The following is a 20,162-nucleotide window of genomic DNA, read 5'->3' on the forward strand; positions in this document are numbered from 1 at the left end:
GGACGTCTGGTGGAATCCAGCCCAGCAACTTGTGAAACATGCGAGGACTCCTCTCTCAAGGACACACTTACCCTTAAACCCATCCTTTAATCCAAGTGCAATAAACATTGGTGGCCTAAAAGAGCTAGTAAAACATAGCTGTGACTTACTTCCCTTTACAAAAGAAATTTTTCTATTTATATTCTCAAAAATAAAAATACATTAAAGTTTTTATGGTTAGACAAGGTACATTAATTTAGGAACTTGGGAGTGTAAAACCATCAGCAAAATTGCAACCTTCTTGAATTTTTTACCCCTCAGGGTCTGATGTGGATATTGTACTTTAAAAAAATTTCATTAGAAATTGGTTCTCTAGAATGATCTTTATAGGTGACTCCCACATTGCCAATGAGTGTTTCATTTAATTTCGGCAATAGTTTCATTTAATTTCTCAATTTAAAATTGAGAATATAATTATCATACCTTCTCATATCAAGCATTTGCCAAATCCCTTAATATTTTAGCAAGAGCAAGTTTAGTGAAATATTTATCTACAGAAACAAAATGGCATCCCAATGAAAAATATAGGGATATTAGTTTTAAATAGATTTATTAATACTCATTTTATTTTTCTATGTATAATCTGTATGTTGAATGTGAAAAATAGTACCTCTTTTCTTCAACCCCATAAAAGACTACATAATTGAATGAAGTGTCCATCATATTGTTTTATTTATAAAAGTTACTAAACTTACCTAAAACATGATAACTTTTTAACAAATAGTCACAGGTTCTTAGTTTTTAGAAATTCTTTTAATGTATAAAGCTGAGAGAGACATGCTTTTCTTATTTTTGGTCTTCTTTCCCCACTTCTTTACTTTTCCCATTCCTAATGTAGGAAAAGTGCAAGGAATTTCAACTTGCCAATGTGCAAAGCTGCAGAAACCACAGTTGTAGAGGTAAGAGAAGAGGTTGTTTCTGATTTTCTGATGTTACTTTTTAAACTTGATGTTATATATTAGTTTTTAAAAAGTACAATAGTTTATTTGTTTTTGGAGGGCAGACAATGACCACTTTTTCATTTTGGATAGTGAAAGATTCTGTTTAAATATGTAATAGTTGAAATTTTGCTGTAACATTAGCTTTCTTGTTAGCTAGGGTCTCACTAAAATGTTCCTCCTGGGGATCAAGCCATGAGACTGACCAGCTTATAAAGGTCCTTTGGTACTTGAGTAAAATAGTCCTTGGGTAAAATCACAAGATGAATTTTTTTATACAGAACCCCAGGAAAATAGTAAGTTATATCAGGAGAGGAGAGTTCATTATCTTACTGTGTTGGATACTGTGAATTCTTTAAAGAGTAAGGAGGGTAATAAAAAAATTGCTGTGATGTGGTTCTGTTTGGAGCAGTTAGAACTGACTGACTTTTCTTTGGGTTATCTCAGGGCTTGGAAGAGAAGAAGTGTTCTAGAGCCTTTGGGATATCTCAGGGCTTCAGAGAAACTTGAATAATTCTAGAGCTTTCTCAGGGCTATAACTCTGGGATGAAAATAGGGGCTTATACCAAACCCCCTGTCATTTGTTTATAAATATTTGAACCTGAAAGGAGGCTTCAAAATGATTCTTAACTGAGGCTTTGAGGACCACCTTGGAACCAGATTTTCATGGGAGTTTGAGGCGGCTTTCCCTTGGAGGGCTTTATAGGACTCCATCTTGGGATCTGGAGATGAGAATGTATGTACTTGATTTTTCTCATGATGGTAATTTTGTATGTGGCATCTTTTGACTCTCCATGTGATACTTCATGGAGGCAGTACAGTGGTATTTTTGAAACAGTCGAAAGCTGGAATTCTGTTCCTCTCTTGGGAAGTGATACATATTATTTTTACAGTGCTGGAGGATGTGGTACTTTCAGCCCAGGCATGGTGGTTTCTTTTGCAGTGGCGTTAGTACATTTTCTGCATTTAAAAAAGATAATGTGGTTCACTCTGTCTGTGTAGTCTGTTTTTGAATCCTCTTAATGACTTGTCCATGGCACACATCTATAACATGACTGGAAAAAAGCCTGTAACAAAGCTTAAAATCGTCTGTAATTGAACCCTTTATTGGTGGCATGCACTTCTGTAGAAGTGCCAGAAAGCAGCGTTTCTCCTGAGTGGCAGGGGCGGTGCTGTGCACTGACCTGGGCCAGGTTCTTTTTCTTTTCTTCTTCTTTTGTGATCTGGTTCTTTTCAGCCAACCTTACTTCTTCCAGAGCAGAATATGGCACTCTAGTGTCTGAGAATCAGTGTAGGAAATAGAAGAGAGGTTCTCTTTGGCATAAGGAATGGGGAGATAAAGCCTTAACTGAGTCTGCAAATCTGGTAAAGGATGTCCTCCCGTGTCCTAGCACGCACATCTCCGATCTGTCCTAGCGCTCTTCCTGCTGCGCCTGAACTCACTTCAGGATCCCTTTCAATACAGTGCTGCAGATAGCCACTCCCAATGGACTAGACCCATGCTGTTGAACATGGTAGCCACTGGCTATATGCAACTTTTAAATTAATTAAAATTAAACAAAGTAAAAATTCAGTTTCTCTTCAGTAGCCACATAATGGCTAGCAACTACTGTGTTGGTTGACATAGATATAAAACATTATCATCACTGTAGAAAGTTTGAGGGGAGAGAACTTACTTAGAAAGTTCAAGATGAAATTTAATTTGTCATTCTAGTTCACAAATTATGCAAAACAGCTATTTAAATAATAGATTTTTGTAAGCCCCGCCTCTCTGCATGCCCATAGGTTGATTTGTTAGAACTTGCTCTTAAAAGTGGGAAATAATTGAAATTGGGGATGGTGAGTAGATTGGGTGTTTTCTGATATGAGAAGTCTATTTTGACGTGACTTTTATGTTATTCTGAGTTTAGTGGGTACCCTGGACCTCCAGCTCCTCTTCTCTGCTATGTTCTGTTTACTCCATTACCTGTGTCAGTCTCCAAGATGGTGTCATTGTTTTAATCTAGCCTTGTCCTGCTTTATTTTGTTGTGGTCCTACTGGCATGGATGATTACAAGCCAGTTTCTGAAATGTAGTATTTAATAGGAATCTTCAAAGATCATAAATTGTCCACATATTCTCTTGCCTGGTAAATATTAACAATAATAATAGCTACCGTTAATCAAGCGTTTATTGTGTATTAGTCATAGTATATCCTTCATGTACATTATTTTTTTAATCCACTTAACAGTCTTATGATATAGGAACCTTTATTAGTATTCTACAGATGAGGACTTTATACATCTACCTGAGGTCACACAGCTAGGTGGGGCTAGGATAGAACCATAGATGACTGATCCAGGTGTCTGCTCGTTTCCATTATTTTAGAAAGTGCCCTAAAATCATCATAAATGGATGATGTTTCAAACTCTTGAAAGATATTAAATCTTCAGAAATAGTCCATTTCAATGCTAACTTTAAAATCAAGCAGAGAAGGAGTTTTTTGGCTAATTGATTTCTTTATCCTTGACCTTCCCTGCCAATTATTCTGATGATGGTCTTTTTTTCCTGTAGTACCATGTGCCTGGAGATGGCTTTGAGAAAGGCATCATCCTGTGATCAATAGCTCAATGGATTCATTCAGTCTTTCCCTTGGACTCTGTGTGTTCTATTGTGTGGCCTCTTTGAACCTTGCAGCTTTTCACAAATTTCCCTAAACATAGTGACTGAATGTCTGGTACTGCACTATCTTCAGCAATGGGAACTCTAACAGGGAATGCACCTTACATCTCAGATAGTCAAAGACTATGTTTTTACAACTCTTAGCTCATCCCCTTTGCCACAGATGAGGAAATAGAGGGCTTTTCAGTAGGAGAATCTGGGTTAGAGCCTGTCTCTTAAAGCTCCAGGCCAATCCACAATGCTGCATCTTTTCAACCTTTCTCTCCTGTGTACATCCTGAAACTTGAGTTTTAAGGGTAGAACTATAAATATTTAAAATAGTAGTGCTGATTCTCTTAGACACCTTAAACTTTTTTTGAACTTAGAAGCAGGGTGGCAAAGGAACATACAGGCTACCTTTTGCTTTTGTTCATAATTTCTCTAATTACTTTACAGTAAACGTTTTATGTCAAGAAGTAAACCAATGTATTTATCTTGAATTAAAGAGAATATCAAATTTGCCCTCAGTATGAATTATTTCCAGTATGAGTTATTTTCTAGTGGTAAAGGGGATGTCACTGCTTTTGGAAAAGTTTTCCCTTTCAGGTGTGCTCTAAGCAAATGTGAGTTGTGTAAAACCAAAGAGGTGATCAAGTATGTTTGTTTTCTCCTTTAACAAAACTAGTATGAGTATTTCATTTGTATTTCTTTAAACCTGCCGCTATTTGCATGCTTCACACAAAGTTGTGCCATAATGACTGTTGGCTGTATTTCCGTCCGCTTCAGTCACTGGGGAGTTACTGGGAAAAAACAGTGCAAGTGGGTGAACATATTGACACACATGCCAGAAAGATGTTTCTCTTTTTAACCCAGCAACGTTATTTCTGGACTTCCTTCTCTCTGAGTGGGTGACGTCTTCCCTAAACTTCACAAGTTTAAGTGCAAAACCAGGCAGGGACTGTCTCTTGGCATTGTGTTCTGTGTGTAGTAAGGAGATGAAAGCACTGTTGTGTCTTCCCAGGGGAACTCATTTGGCTTTTGGGGTGGTCTTGTTAACCACTTAACTCCCTGTTAGCCCCTCTACCAGCCTCCTGGTTGCATATCCCACCATGCTGGCTTTATCTGGGAAGTTTCTAAACTTTTTTTTTTAAGTGACTCATAATACAAAACCTGAGGTGGGGGGCGGTGGCAGGAGTGCTTCACTCAGGAGACTTGATGATGCTTTTATCTTCACAAGCAGCCTGGCATGCCTGTGCTGTCAGAAAAGGTCGTCTGACTCAGCCACTGGAGGCTGTTGCTGCCTGAGATGGAAATAACACTGCTGATCTTGTCAGGGTTGTGCCGTGGCTGGTGTTAGAAGACAGCAAGGTTTATACAAGGCTTCTTCAACTCTTTACCTAATTTCAGCTTTAGGTTAAAATAGTATATTCATTTATCATAACTTAAATAAAATTATTTTTATTATGTTTATATTATGATATGTCTATATATTTGCTTATGAAAGAATTATTTATGTTGCATGGTATTTGATGCACAAAAAAAATATATATATAGCCTGTGTGGGTTATGAAGCATAATAATAAATTGAACACCTGTAAACCCACCTAAGATGAGAAGTAGAGGATTGCTTGTACTCATTTTCATCCACCTGCTTCCCCTGGGTGATAACCATTATCAGGAATATCGTGTCTGTCAGTCCCTTGCTTTAAAAAAATTTTAAGTCATAAGGTATGGATATATGGGAAACTTTGCCCTCAAGTGATATCCTAAGCCTTTTTTGTTAGAAGAGGCAAGCTTTGGGAACTGACTTCTGTGTTCTGAATGAATGCCTGGCACATGCCATTTCTCCATAGGAGATCAACGAGCTGAAAAGATTTAGGGATACGTCTGCCTTCCTGCCAAGCAGACATGTGTTGTTTCTGATCGGTGGGTGAGGAAAGGGGAAGATTTCAGTGTAGATCATGTTAAAAATTTTTGTTTTTAATGTTTATTATGAAGGACAATGATCATATACAACAGTAAGCAGAGGACTACCGTGAACCCCCCTGAGCTCGTGACCCAGCTCCAGTGGTGGTCAGGCCGTGATCCCTCCCTCCTCATCCACACTCCATTGCTATTTCTCTCTTCCTATATCATTTATAAACAGGTATCAGATATTATATCTCAATGACATTTTCAGGAGAGTTCAATGAAGCTCAGAAATTCTAGTGTGCCATGTACCTTTCTAGGTTCTGGAAATAGAGCAGTGAACAAGACAGAAAAATCCCTGCCCTCATGGAGCTTGCATTCTGATGCTCAAGACAGACAATAGATAAAATAAACAAGTAAAATATATAGTGCAGTAGATATTGATAAATGTTAAAGAGAAAAAACAAAGGATGGAAAGGGACATGAAATGCCAGGAGAAGAAACTCAAGTTTTGGATAGGGCGGTCAGTAAAGGGCCCCTCTTCCAAGTGAGAGCTCGCAGGGAGGAGCCAGCCCAGCAGCTCTCTGCGGGGAGCAGTCTGGGCAGTAGGAGTAGCAGCGGGGGAGGCCCGAGGTGGGAGCACTCCTGGTGGGACTGAAGCCTAGGGATGAGGAACTGTCCCTTTGTTGAAGGCTGAGGAGTCTTATGTAATGGTAACTTCCTGGAAAGTCGTGGCATTATCTTCTTCTGAGGCCATGTGAAATATGATTTCTATTTCTTTCTTCATTTTGTAATGGTTCTCAAGAGTTGGTAAGACCAAAATGTCACTTTAAAACTCTGAGGTGAGCGGACAATGTGATTTTGAGATCGGAGCCTCTTGGCTTCTGTGACTCTCTGGCTCTGTTTGGAGAAACTTGCACTGAAAACTCCTCAAGAATTATCGTAGCAGGATTGATCAAACTTGTTGTTTCAATCTACAGTGGAAGGTAGGAACATGGTGGATTTTAACCATGTGACTTAATCACTTCAGTGGATTCTATGAACATTCAGTGTCCACCAAGCCAGCAAATTTGAGTATCAGCATTTTAGAGACTTTGGTTGTCTTCTCTCATGCTTTAGAGAAAATGGTAATACCTAAGGGATAAAAATAATTCCTTTCCTCTTAAGCTTCTTTATTCCCAATCTTTAGATTGCAAGTGCCTTGTGTTATTATTGTTTCAAAAGCAGTGAAACTCAATTTTTTCAAGATACAGTGAAAGGAAAAAGTTGGTATAAACAGGAAAAAAATTAAAGCTTCTATCCATTTAAGAGAAACACTTCTAACCATGTTGAGATACTTCATTAGACAGATTCAGTTTCAGGCACTCAAATCCTTACAGAGGCAACTACTTTTCATGACTGTATGGAATTTATTCCCACACACAAATCTCTAATTGACATGCAGAGACATGATATTTATGAGAGCTTGGCTGAAATGTCAGTTATGACATTGACTGTGTGAAGCATAATATATTAAATGCCCTTCACTGCACTTTAGTATTTATCTGGTAAAACTACTTCAGATAGAAGAACGAGGACAGCAAGGAATTGTTCATCCCATTCCTTTTTGCTTCGTCCACATGGGCCCCTTGAGTCAAACACTTGCCAACGAGTTCTTTTACAAAAAGGTAGGAGAGGTAGAGTAAGAGAGCTGTTTGATACAACACAAAAAGAAGGATCACCCTTTTCCCACCAACTCCCCATGAACTTTGGAGACCCTTGATCCTAAGGCAAAATAGAGTCACCATCCTGAGTGTTAACTATTGGGATGAATGTGGTGAGTGATTATCATTTACGTGGATTGATTTTTAGACTAGTTAAATTATGTACTATCTTTAATTTATATTTCTTTCTCTTCTAGTTTTTCATTTATAAGATTTTATTCATGCTTTGTGGATTTCATTGTTTTTAAATTAATTACCAAACCACTCTGAAAGAGGTATCTGTAAATTCTTATGCTATATACTTAGCCAGATATAGAATGCTTTTGACAGGTAAAATGGTAATGTCCTTTACATAAGTAAGTGAAATGAACAGATGGATTCTATTTACTTTAAAGCATTGAAGAACTGAAAGACTTCATTCATTTACTTGAATTTTCATGAAATGCAGTATTGGTTTGAAAATATTTGAATGCTAATAGGGGGGATATATTTAGTGAACACATGTTATACTTGAGCATTTTGGCAAAATAATCTTCTCAGTAATAGAATTACTATTACATTAATATGTGCTTTTTCTACTAAGGAAGCAGTAAATATTTTTAAAAAAACATGGACTTTGTAATGGGCCAGGGTTAACTTTACTGCATTTTTTTGCATACTCTTGTAGATTATTAAATACCATTTTTAGCCTAATGACCGTTTACATCCAGAAAAGTAGCAGAATAGAAATATGGTTTATTGATGATAAAAATATATTAAATCAAGTGCTATTCCTGACATTCTATTTCTTGTTGCTTGGTAACAATGCAGCAACTATGTGAGAGAGTTCCATTAACTCAGGTACAATGGACATTGTTGCATCGTGGGGTAGAAATACCAATTACAGCAAGTTATTTGTATGCCATTATCCTTACAGAATTTTGGAGCTATTTTTTATTGTTAGTGCAGAGATCCTAAAAGAAAGTGACTTTAATAATACATCCCCCCTTTTTTTGATGGATTGGTGAATTTTATTCTAGCTATTCCTGGCTTTTTGACTTTGTATCTATTTATAATTTTTGAGGCTTCACAATTTGTTTTATCAACCTGCACTGTATAAACTTAAGCTTTTAAATTTCATTGTTAAGTATGTACATTACAAGTGATGCTTCATTAGTTCTTAGTGAACATCTTTTATTCTTGAGCACCTAGGGAGGAGAGAAAAAATACCAGGGGCAGAATGTATTGCCTCATGAAAAATAGGGCATATTCCTCTTCCTTCTCTAATACAGAACATTCCTAGTTTTAGTACAGCTTCAAGAAAAGGAAGCCTGTTGAACCAGTATGTTTTAAATGAAAACATGTTGTTTTGTTTTGTTGTGCTGATTCGTGTTGTGTGTATCTGTGTATGTTCTAAATACCATTAGTTCAGTTATTATTTACAAGGGTTGACAAACTACAGGCTCTAGCCCAGTTTTATACCACCCAAGTGCTAAGAATGTTTTATATTTTTAAAGGGTTGTTACAAAAAAAAGAAGGAAAGAAGTTTATGTGGCAGTATGTAGCCCACAAAGCCTAAAATAATATCTGGCCCTTTATAGAAAAAGTTCACAGACTCTTGACTTACAGCAAAATTTGCATTTCTGTAGCTGGAATGTATTAAGCATCACTCATATTATTTCTTAAAGAACCAATGAGCTTATGTAGAACTGAAATAAAATAATGATAACTGGTTTGGAAGGAATCAGCTGAAAATTAAATCAAATAATAGGAATTTGTGTAAAAGTAGTGAAATGACTATGCAATTTGATAGGCCAGTTTTGGGGGCAATCATGAAGAAAGGAGTATTATTTACAATGACTTGCTTATCTATCCACAGTTGTTACTGTTTCCTTAAGATCTTTTCCTACAGTTTCCTTTGTCAATAAATATGAATTTAATGTAATTGTGTTATCAGTGGACTCATTTTATTAGAAAAAGCTTGCTTTTCTCTACCTATGATTCATCACATACTCAAGGGTCAGTTTCTTGTGTACACAAATGCAGAGCCAGGTGAATGTTATTGCCCTGGGACGATGGAGTGAGGGCTGCTCCTGAGCAGTGTCTGGCATACGGCTGCAGCTCCTGCTCACTGTCAGAGTTTCCAGGAACTGTGGAAATGGACCACAGTTGGAGTTGGCCTGTGTCCTTCGGTTTGAGGGGCCCTGCAGCCCTGGGTTTTCATCCCCTTTGGAGCTGTGTCCTCCATGTCCTGGAGGGAGGAGAGGACTGGAGGGAATTTGGGCATGGTGAGGCTGATTTTCTCAGCTTTCCAAACTGGCTTTTAACTTCCTGTTTCTTTTTAGTCAGAGGCATGTTTGTAAGATTTCTCCGGTTATTTCTTACTGGTTGGTAAGGTAAAGTCTGAAATCAAGAAGTTAACCAGGGCAGCCAGGTGCATTCTTGTCTAGCTCCAGTCCTCCTAAGCAGTAGAAAAGGCTTAAATCAGCTGAAATGTATATATTCTAATGACGAGATGAAGAGTCAGTTATTTTAACTTAACTTCTTTAACTCCTCTTTCTTATAAATGAAGGCTCAGAAAACTTCATACTTGGTGCCATTTCTGCAGTTGCATGTGTTTTATATTACTTTGTATAATGCTTTATGTTTTTCAAAGCATTTTCACAGATACTATCTCATGTGATCCTTTTAATCACCAGGTGAGGTAGGAAAGAAGCAGTTTTACTGTAATATTACAAATGAGAAAAGTGAGACATGTATACATTTCTGAGACTAGATTGCTAGGAATTTGAATGACTTAATGAAAAGGACACTTATTTGGAAGACTTGGTTTAAGTTCTGACTTTCCATGCTCTGTCTGCCATTGGCATGCCGTGACACTACTGAGGCTTTATTTTTGAGATGCTTGTCGATAAGAATTGTAAAACTCCAGAAATGTAGGTAAATAGGTAGGCATGTGGGATATTATAGGAGCTTGACCTTTTTTTAAGTGCAAACAAAAGCTAAGTTAGCTCGGTTGCTGTGTGTAGAATGGATTTTAGGGAGACATGAAAGGAGGCAGGGTGACCAGTGAGGAGACTTGCGCTGGTCCGGGCAAGAGGTGATGGCAGAGTGGAGGTGGGGAGGGCTCATGGGACTGAGGTACACAGTGTTTGGGAGAGGAATCTATCAGACTTGCTGATGCCTTCAATGTGGAGTGCTGGGGTAGAGGAAAGGCAGAGATTAAAATATAACTTCTAGACTGACTTGCGCAGTGGTTCACTTAGTGAGATGAGGAAACCTGGAAGGAACAGCTTTTGTGGGAGGAGCAGAAACAAGCTCTGCTAAGCTTGATTGGTCATTTTAGGAATGCAAGTGATGATGCTGCAGGTGTAGAAGGACACGGAGGTGTTGACCTCAGTGGAGAGGTCTGGAAGGAATGATGCTACTGGGAAAAATCAATATATTTGCTAAATTAGAGTCATGGATTGGAAAAGAACACTTAGAGAAACAAGTTCAGGACTAAGCCCTCAAGAGTCTCAGTGTATTTCTTTGTCCTTTTTTTTCCTTTTTGTGAGCAGAACTAAGCATCACATCTTTGCCTATTATTAGCCTTGTGACCTTGGACAGACTACTTTAGAATCCCAACTTCTTTATAGTATCTCCTGTTTACCCATTTCACAGGTATATTTTCAGCGCCGGTGGAACAGGGCATTTAAATGTGTTTCCTAAAACTCTAAAATACTATGTCCTCACCTTGATCCCTTGGCTGCTTTGGTTAATAAAACTCAGATTACTGCTGTTGTTCCCACTGACCCAGGGATGATGATTACAGATGTGTGCAATGGATGGCAGCTAGCAGGATGCGTCATTCCTATTCTTTCTCTGTCTTCTAATATTCTTGAGTTCCAAGGGAATGAAAATTCTGTAATATCTGAACTTCTAAAATCCTCATGTTGTTATAAAAAAATGAACCTAGATTGTGTTTTAAATATATTGTTAGCTTTAATCATCAGTGACTTGCCTGCTATTTAAAATTCATCAAAATCAGCCTAAATATGTTGATCCCATATGTCATTCACAAACTGTGATGACTTTTAAGGGGAGCATTATTGGACACCTTGAAGACAGGAAAGTTCTTATAAATCTGCCATTTCATTAGCTTAAGTTGCATACACTCAAAAATTGATGAGCTCTCTCTGTTGTTATATTTTAAATGGAGAATTAGTCAATGACTTATTTATCTCTTTTTGTACTTTGGTTCAAAAAATTCAGATGTTTTGGTTTGGGATGAAAACTAAAGATTGTTTCCTGAGGAAATTCACTCATGCTGAATATCCATCTTGATCTCTTTTGCGTGAAAGTAACATTTGCTATTCTTTTGTGAGCAAGAGAAACAAAATGAATAAAGAAGGACTCGAATTCATTGATGATTTTTGTTCAGCCACAGGCATGCCACTGCCTGCAAACATCAGAGAGACTAAGGTTCACAAATAGTTGTTTTCCATAGTCCCTTAGGAGGGAAGCACACTATTACCTACAAATAAATTAGTCTGCAAGTGTGTTTCCACTCTTGCTTCCAAAAACTTTGCCTTACTGAATTTTCACAGATGCATGAAAAAGTATGTTTGGTTTTGTTTTTTAGATGAAAAAATTTGTAACAGTAGGCTAATATGGGAGAAATAATGAAAGATTAGAAAGCAAGAATTACTTAACTGTGAGGAAATAATGTTTTTCTACTCTGTGGTTCATTCTGTGAAGAAACCAAGACTACTCATGTCCAAGAGCACAGTCACTTCTGCGATTTGGCTTCTGAAATTCCACATTAGTACACAGTGTCCTGTAACTAACCAAGCCCACATTCAGTTACTTTGAAGGGAATTTAAAATCCAAATCCATGGGAAGGAAGTTAAACAGGAATGTGAAGAACCCTAGTACCTTTTACATGTTTTCTGTGAAAAGGAGCTGGGTTATTCATTTAAAGAGCCTATTTTAGTTTCCTTAATAATTGAGAAAGAAGATATAAGTTTTGCTTTGTATTGTGAAAAAGTTCTCTTAAGCTTAGAATTTCATTTTAAATCTTGGGAAAGCTTTGCTGGTGCAGACAAAACTCAAGGAAGAAAACTCATCGTTATCAAACTCAGATAAATGCAGGTTGACTATAAAAAGCTACAGGATTAAGGCTGTTGAGTTTGAAAGTTTTGGTGTAGCACTTCTGTAAATTAACTCCTGCTTTAAGAAGAAGTAGTATTTTCATTGCTCTTTTATTTATACAGTTTTCCCCAGTGCTTTTGCCATTATGTCTGCACCCAAAAAAATTCTGCTTATTTTTATTCTTGGTTTATATTTTTAATATACAAAGTAGCAGTTTGTATGTAGATGGATGAGAACTAGGTTTTATAAGGAGAAAGGAAAACAGAATGTAAAACTTTTCTTCATGATATTCATTCCCCAAAAATAGGAGGGGCAGTAAAGTGGTCTAAGTAGAATGGATACAGCTAAGGTATGCCCTACACAAAGTGCAGTGGACTGTATAATAAATATTTTCAATAGTGACAATAGCAGGTGAAGGGAGCTATAGCTTAATAATAGTAAAAACAATAGCAATACCAAAAGAAGTGATAAGTGCTATTTATACCATGCACTTAAGTGCAAAGCACTTCAAGTCATCCATTATAATAACCCAGTGAGGTAGGTTTTATTATCCTTGGTTTATAGAGGGAGGAAATGAGCATAAGGAAAAACTATAATAATGAAGCTAATAAGGGGAGAGAGTCAAGATCTTAACACATTTCTTTCTGTCTCCAAAGCTTATATTCTTCAGCAAAAGCAAAGGAGAAGAGGGTATATTTTAAGATGCATTTTGCTTTACATTTTGTAATATTAACATTTTTAACATAATTTACTACCTCCTTACCAGCAGGTTTATAGATCTTTAGCTAATCGAATTTTTTAGTCAACTAAGTGTAGCTCTAGGACAATGTTAATACTTAACATAAACACAAAATTAAAAATCATTCAGTAACGTTAACCTCTTAAAACTAATAAAAAATGTCTCCATAAAGCTGTGAAATGAGTGCCTTCAGACTTGGAAAGCTAGAATGGTTCTCCCTTATTGCCCCCACCCCCTGTCAATTGAAAATAAGGTAAATAGTGTTATACAATAGTGTGAAACCAAGATAGAACGTTTAGGACTGTATATAATGAATACTGGCAATGATTATTTGCTTAAAAAGTACAGTAGTCCCCTCTTATGGTTTCACTTTCCATGGTATGAGTTACCCATGGTCAACCATGGTCAGCCAGATGATCCTCGTCAGAAGGTCAGTAGTAACCTCATGCTACATCACAGTGCCTTTGTCATTCACTTCACTTTATCTCATTGTTATAGGCATTTTGTCATCTCACATCATCACAATTAGAAATAGGGTTAATAGAGTATAATATATTTTGAGAAGAGGGACCACATTCATGTAACTTTTATTGCAGTATATTGTTATAATTGTTCTATTTTATTATTAGTTGTTAATCTCTTACTGTGCCTAATTTATAAGTTAAATTTTATCTGAAGTATGTATTTATAGGAAAAAACATAGTATGTATAGAGTTTGGTGCTGTCCATGTTTTAGGCATATACTGGGCATCTTGGAACATATACCCTGTGGGTAGGGGGGATGACTGTAGGCATTTCTAGTTTTCAGTACACCATCTAAGGAGCATGGAAGTCACCACTCTTGCCCTCACAGTAAGAAAAGAGCTAAACAAACTAAAAATCCACAATACTTCTTAGATTCATCAGAGAACTGAGGTCACAGGGCAACCCATTGTCTCCAAAATTAGAGAGACAGACAGGCTGATACAGAGAATCATAGCTTACTGGAGCAGATGCCCACAAGCAGAAATCCCTGTGGGAACCAGCACTGGTGTAGGAAACCCTAAATTAATTGATGAGTTGCTGGATATTCAATGGGGACAAGCTTGAGTGTTAAAAGTTTCAGGTTGACCCAGTCTTGGGTGGGTGGGGAGCAAACTTTTATGAGTTTTACCTCCAGGATTACTACCAGATTATCACAATGAAAATTGGAGAAAAAAATCTCCTTGTGTTTCCAGCAGGAGAAGGGAAAAAGTAGCCATTTTGAAATACAGCAAGAGCATTCTGTTATTCTTAACAAGGTCTGCCCTCGCGAGAAACTTTTTCACCAGAGCCTAACTTACTAGGTTTTACCAGAGCCCAGCTGAGCTGAGGTAAAGGAAATCACTAACTCCAGTTCTCTCTAGCCTTCGTGTAGGGGATGTGAAATACCCAACTGTGAGACCCTCTCATCTCAGTCACATGTAAGTGGTGGGGAAACCACCACACTGGAAGTGCTAGGGAAGGTCACAGTCTGGGGGCAGACTCACTAAAAGACTGCGACCTATGCATAGGACTATAGATGCTTCCCTCTCTTCCCTACCCCACAACTAAAACCAAAACCACATAGTAGGGCTCCTGTGCAATAACAGGTAATACAACTGAGAGAATTATATGTCTCAGACCTTATTTAAGAAGTCTCTAGGAAAACCTAAAGACAACAAAAGGGACAAAAACAAGGACACCACAGAAAAATTTAGCATCTGACACCTACAGCTAGCTACAGCAGACAATAAAGACCACCTAACACCTAGCCAGATAAACATAAAACATCACACTAAAGGCTCATTTACCTCAGTTCCTTTCACTCAGTTCATCATGTCTGGCTTTCAATAAAAAGTTACAAGAATTATTAAAGACAAACAATACAGTTTGAAGAGACAGAGCAAGCATTAGAACCAAACTTTGTAATTATCAGACTGGGAGATTAAAACAACTATGATTAATATTCTAAGGGCTGTCATGGAAAAAGGACAATGTAAACTCTAAGAAAGAATCAAAAAGGAAATGCTGGAAATGAAAAACATTGTGACAGAAATAAAGAATACCATTGATGGGCTCATTAAGTAACTGGATACAGCCAAGGAAGGAATCAGTGAGCTTGAAGAACTGTCAATAGAAACTTACAAAAGTGAAATACAAAGACAAAAAAAGAGTCAAAAAAGAAAAGGATATCCAAGAACTAGAACTGTAAAAGGTGTAATATATGTCATGGGAATACAAGAAGGAGAAGAAAGAGAGAAAGGAACAGAAGAGATACTTGAAGCAATAAGCAATAATGACTGAGATTTTCCTAAAATTAATAATAGACACTAAACCCCACAGATGCAGGAAGCTTAGAGAACAACAGACAGGATTAATACCAAAGGAAGTATAGCCAGGCATATCATATTCAAACTGCAGAAAATCAAAGACAAAAGAGAATTTCTTGGAAGAACCCAAAGGAATAAAATACCCTATGTATACAGGTGTGAGGATAAGAATTACATCACACATCTCTTTGAAACCATGCAAGCAAGAAAAGAGTGAAGCAAAATATTTGAAGTACTGAAAGCAAAAAAAGCCACCAACCTAGAATTCTGTATCCAATGAAATTATCCTTCAAAAGTGAAGGAGAAATACTTTCTCAGAGAAGCACAAATTGGGAGAATTTGTTGCCAGTAGATCTGTCTTGCAAGACAGATATTAGTATAATATCTTAATATTTAAAAAAAAATGTAAATAGAGAAGGAAAATGATATAGGTCAGGAACTTAGATCTACATAAAGAAAGGAGAAGCATGAGAGAAGGAATAAGTGAAGGTAAAATAAAAACTTTACTTTTTCATAATTTTTCTAACAGATGATACTTTGTTCACAATAATAGCATTAATATTTCCACAATTATAGCTTAGAGCTAAATGAAATGAATGATAACAATGGTAAGGCACAGTAGGGAGAAATGAAAATACTCTAAGATATGTGCACTACCCATGAAATGATAGAGCATTAATTGAAAGAGGATTTGGATTAAGAGAGGTGCAATTGGTGTGCTAAGAGAGGAGAAAAAAATGGAATTATATAACAAGCTTAATTTAAACCCTAGAAGGCAGAAAAAAGTAGAAGACAAGAAAACAAAGAACAAGGACAAGAAATAGAAAATAAAACAACTATGGTAGATATTAATCCAACTATATAGTCACTTTAAAAGTTAATGATCTAAAATACCAATTAAAGGACATAGACTCTCAGAGTGGATTAAACAAGACTCAACTATATGTTGTCTATAAGAAACTCACCTTTATCTTTTCTCCAGCCTTATTAAGATATAATTGATGTAAAACATTAAAGTGTTCAATGTGTTGATGTGATCCACTTACATATTGTGAACTGATTGCCACCATAGTGTCAGTCAGCACTTCTATCACCTCACATAATCACCATTTCTTTTTGTGGTGAGAACCTTTAATATTTATTCTTTGTGAATCTTTCAAATATATAATACAGTATTGTTAACTGTAATCACCATTCTGAACATTAGATCTCTAGAACTTACCTTATTACTGGAAGTTTGTATCTTTTGACTAACATCTCCCCATTTACTCCCAGCCCCTCGTAACCACCATTCTACTTTCTGTTCCTATGAGAAACTCATTTTTAGTGTAAAGGCACATTAAAAGTAAAGGGATGGAGAAAGATATACCATGTTAATATTAATCCAAAGAAGGCTGAAGTAACTATATTACTATTGGACTGAGCCGACTTCAGAGCAAGGAGAGTTGTCAGGAATACAGTGAGCCATTCCGTGAGGTAAAGGGGCCAATTTTTCATGAAGACCTAACAGTCCTCAATGTGTATGCAGTGGCGGTTGGTTCTTGTTCCTTTTCTCCCCCACATTCTTAGTACATTATGACCTTCAAAGATGACCAGCACCAGCTGCCTATTGCCATCTTCCCAGTGGTTTGGGTCCCGGCTTTGTGAAGCCCCTTTCCCAGCACCAGTGCCAACCACTTCCTTTTGCTCTTCTTGGAGTTACTAGATCGGTGTCATCTCAGTGCTGCATTTTCCCTTTTCAGTTCTATAATTACTTATTTAAATTCTCCTTATTAAAATAACTGATAAAAATTAACTCAAAATAGAGCATAGGTCTCAATGTAAAACATAAAGCTATAAAACTTCTTGAAGATAACATAAGAGGAAATCTAAGTGACTTGGGATTTTAGATATAATACCAAAAGCATAGTCCTTGGCAAAAGAGCAATAGACGCTTCAGCAAGAACAATATATGTATGTCAGATAAGCTTATGAAAAGATGCCTAACATCATGTCTTTAGAGAATTTCAAATTAAAACAAGACAGCGCTACACATCTCTTACAGTGGCTAAAATCCAACCCACTGACACCACCACATGCTAGCAAGAAAGCAGAGCAGCAGGAACACTCGTTCGTTAATTGTGGGAATGCAAAATGGTACAAGCACTTTCAAAGACAATGTGGCAGTTTCTAAGAAAAGTAAACATATCTTACCACATAATCCAGGAGTTGTACTCCTTGGTATTACCCACTATGCTGGTTGGAACACTTCTTGAAAGATTAATAAATCACCTGTTTTTTGTTTCCATATAGAATATATACTGGGGCTTGCTCATGCTCTGAATCTGAGCCATTGTTGAGTTTCGTATTTGATTATATTTGTCCCAAACATCTGAGAACCACTTTCTTTGTACTATGTGCTCACTTCCATAAGGAAGTAGAAGTTTTATTTTTTTGAGATGTTACTGCACTTTTGACCATGTGTTGATAAAAGCAATATTTTACTTAAATGTGGAAAATGGACACTAGGCTAGAAATCCAGTCTAGCTGCACACTGAGACAAGTTCATAGCCTATCTAAATAAATGCCACCTTCAGAGTTGCTTGGGAATATAGTAAAAAAACATGACTGTTAACTTCACAAATGATAAGGATCTGCTATATGAGACACAGTGATTATCTTAGACTTCTCACTTCTTAGTTGATGAGATGGGACTAATTAGAAGTTGCATGTAGAGCAATGGTGTTCAGTTTAATGATAAAGGTAGTCATTCTTGTGGGATCCTGATAGTTGTTATGGGCTGTGGGTTTGTAGCTCTACCCCATAAGACCTCTCTCTATTTCATGACCTTGTTTCTTCAGATATTTATATATGGTGGATTGTGAAGGAAAGATAGGACTCCAGGCATTTTACTGTCTCCCTTTTGACTCACAGCTCAAAGGACATTTGGGTGAGGATGGGCCAAAGTGGGATGTGGAAACACTTCCTGTACAGAACCAAGGGTCTTGAGGTGAAAAAATGGAATTGGCCATCTTTTGGCTTGATTTTCTTAATCCCTGTTCATACATATGTGTTTTTAGAAAATTAGGACCACATTGCATATATTTTTTCCATTAAATAAAACTTTAAGAATGTTTTTGCAGGCTCTCCCCACTGTTATTTAACATAGTACTGGAGGTCTTAGCCATGGCAATTAGACAAAACAAAGAAATACAAGGAATCCAGATTGGTAAAGAAGAAGTTAAACTGTCACTATTTGCAGATGACATGATATTGTACATACAAAACCCAAAAGACTCCACTCCAAAACTACTGGAACTGATATTGGAATACAGCAAAGTTGCAGGATACAAAATTAATACACAGAAATCTGTGGCTTTCCTATATACTAACAATGAACCAATAGAAAGAGAAATCAGGAAAACAATTCCATTCACAATTACATCAAAAAGAATAAAATACCTAGGAATAAGCCTAACCAAAGAAGTGAAAGACTTATTCCCTGAAAACTACAAGACACTCTTAAGAGAAATTAAAGAGGACACTAACAAATGGAAACTCATCCCATGCTCTTGGCTAGGAAGAATTAATATAGTTGCCCAAAGCAATATACAGATTTGATGCGATCCCTATCAAATTACCAACAACATTCTTCAACGAACTGGAACAAATAGTTCAAAAATTCATATGGAAACACCAAAGACCCCAAATAGCCAAAGCAATCCTGAGAAAGAAGAATAATAAAGTGGAGGGAATCTTGCTCCCCAACTTCAAACTCTACTGCAAAGCCATAGTAATCAAGACAATTTGGTACTGGCACAAGAACAGAGCCACAGACCAGTGGAACAGATTAGAGACTCCAGACATTAACCCAAACATATATGGTCAATTAATATTCGATAAAGGAGCCATGGACATACAATGGCGAAATGACAGTCTCTTCAACAGATGGTGCTGGCAAAACTGGACAGCTACATGTAAGAGAATGAAACTGGATCACTGTCTAACCCCATGCACAAAAGTAAATTCAAAATGGATGAAAGACCTGAATGTAAGTCATCAAACCATAAAACTCTTAGAAAAAAACATAGGCAAAAATCTCTTGGACATAAACATTAGCGACTTCTTCATGAACATATCTCCCTGGGCAAGGAAAACAAAAACAAAAATGAACAAGTGGGACTATATCAAGCTGAAAAGCTTCTGTACAGCAAAGGACACCATCAATAGAACAAAAAGGTATCCTACAGTATGGGAGAATGTATTCATAAATGACAGATCCGATAAAGGGTTGACATCCAGAATATATAAAGAGCTCATGCACCTCAACAAACAAAAAGCAAATAATCCAATTAAAAAAATGGGCAGAGGAGCTGAACAGACAGTTCTCCAAAGAAGAAATTCAGATGGCCAACAGACACATGAAAAGATGCTCCACATCGCTAGTTATCAGAGAAATGCTAATTAAAACCACAATGAGATATCACCTCACACCAATAAGGATGGCTACCATCCAAAAGACAAACAACAACAAATGTTGGCGAGGTTGTGGAGAAAGGGGAACCCTCCTACACTGCTGGTGGGAATGTAAATTAGTTCAACCATTGTGGAAAGCAGTATGGAGGTTCCTCAAAAAGCTCAAAATAGACTTACCATTTGACCCAGGAATTCCACTTCTAGGAATTTACCCTAAGAATGCAGCACTCCAGTTTGAAAAAGACAGATGCACCCCTATGTTTATCGCAGCACTATTTACAATAACCAAGGAATGGAA

The 20,162-nt window shown here is 37.0% G+C and overlaps 1 protein-coding gene across 1 annotated transcript in view; it reads left to right on the forward strand.

Annotated features, from left to right (window-relative positions):
• OXCT1 (3-oxoacid CoA-transferase 1) overlaps positions 1–20,162 on the forward strand; it is a 151,507-nt gene that overhangs the window by 26,900 nt on the left and 104,445 nt on the right. The window contains exon 7 of the mRNA XM_036910883.2: positions 878–938. Within this exon, the coding sequence (XP_036766778.2) occupies positions 878–938 (61 nt within the window). The remainder of the gene's footprint in view (positions 1–877; positions 939–20,162) is intronic.

This window comes from Manis pentadactyla, chromosome 2 (genome assembly GCF_030020395.1).
Source record: "Manis pentadactyla isolate mManPen7 chromosome 2, mManPen7.hap1, whole genome shotgun sequence".
NCBI lineage: Eukaryota > Metazoa > Chordata > Mammalia > Pholidota > Manidae > Manis > Manis pentadactyla.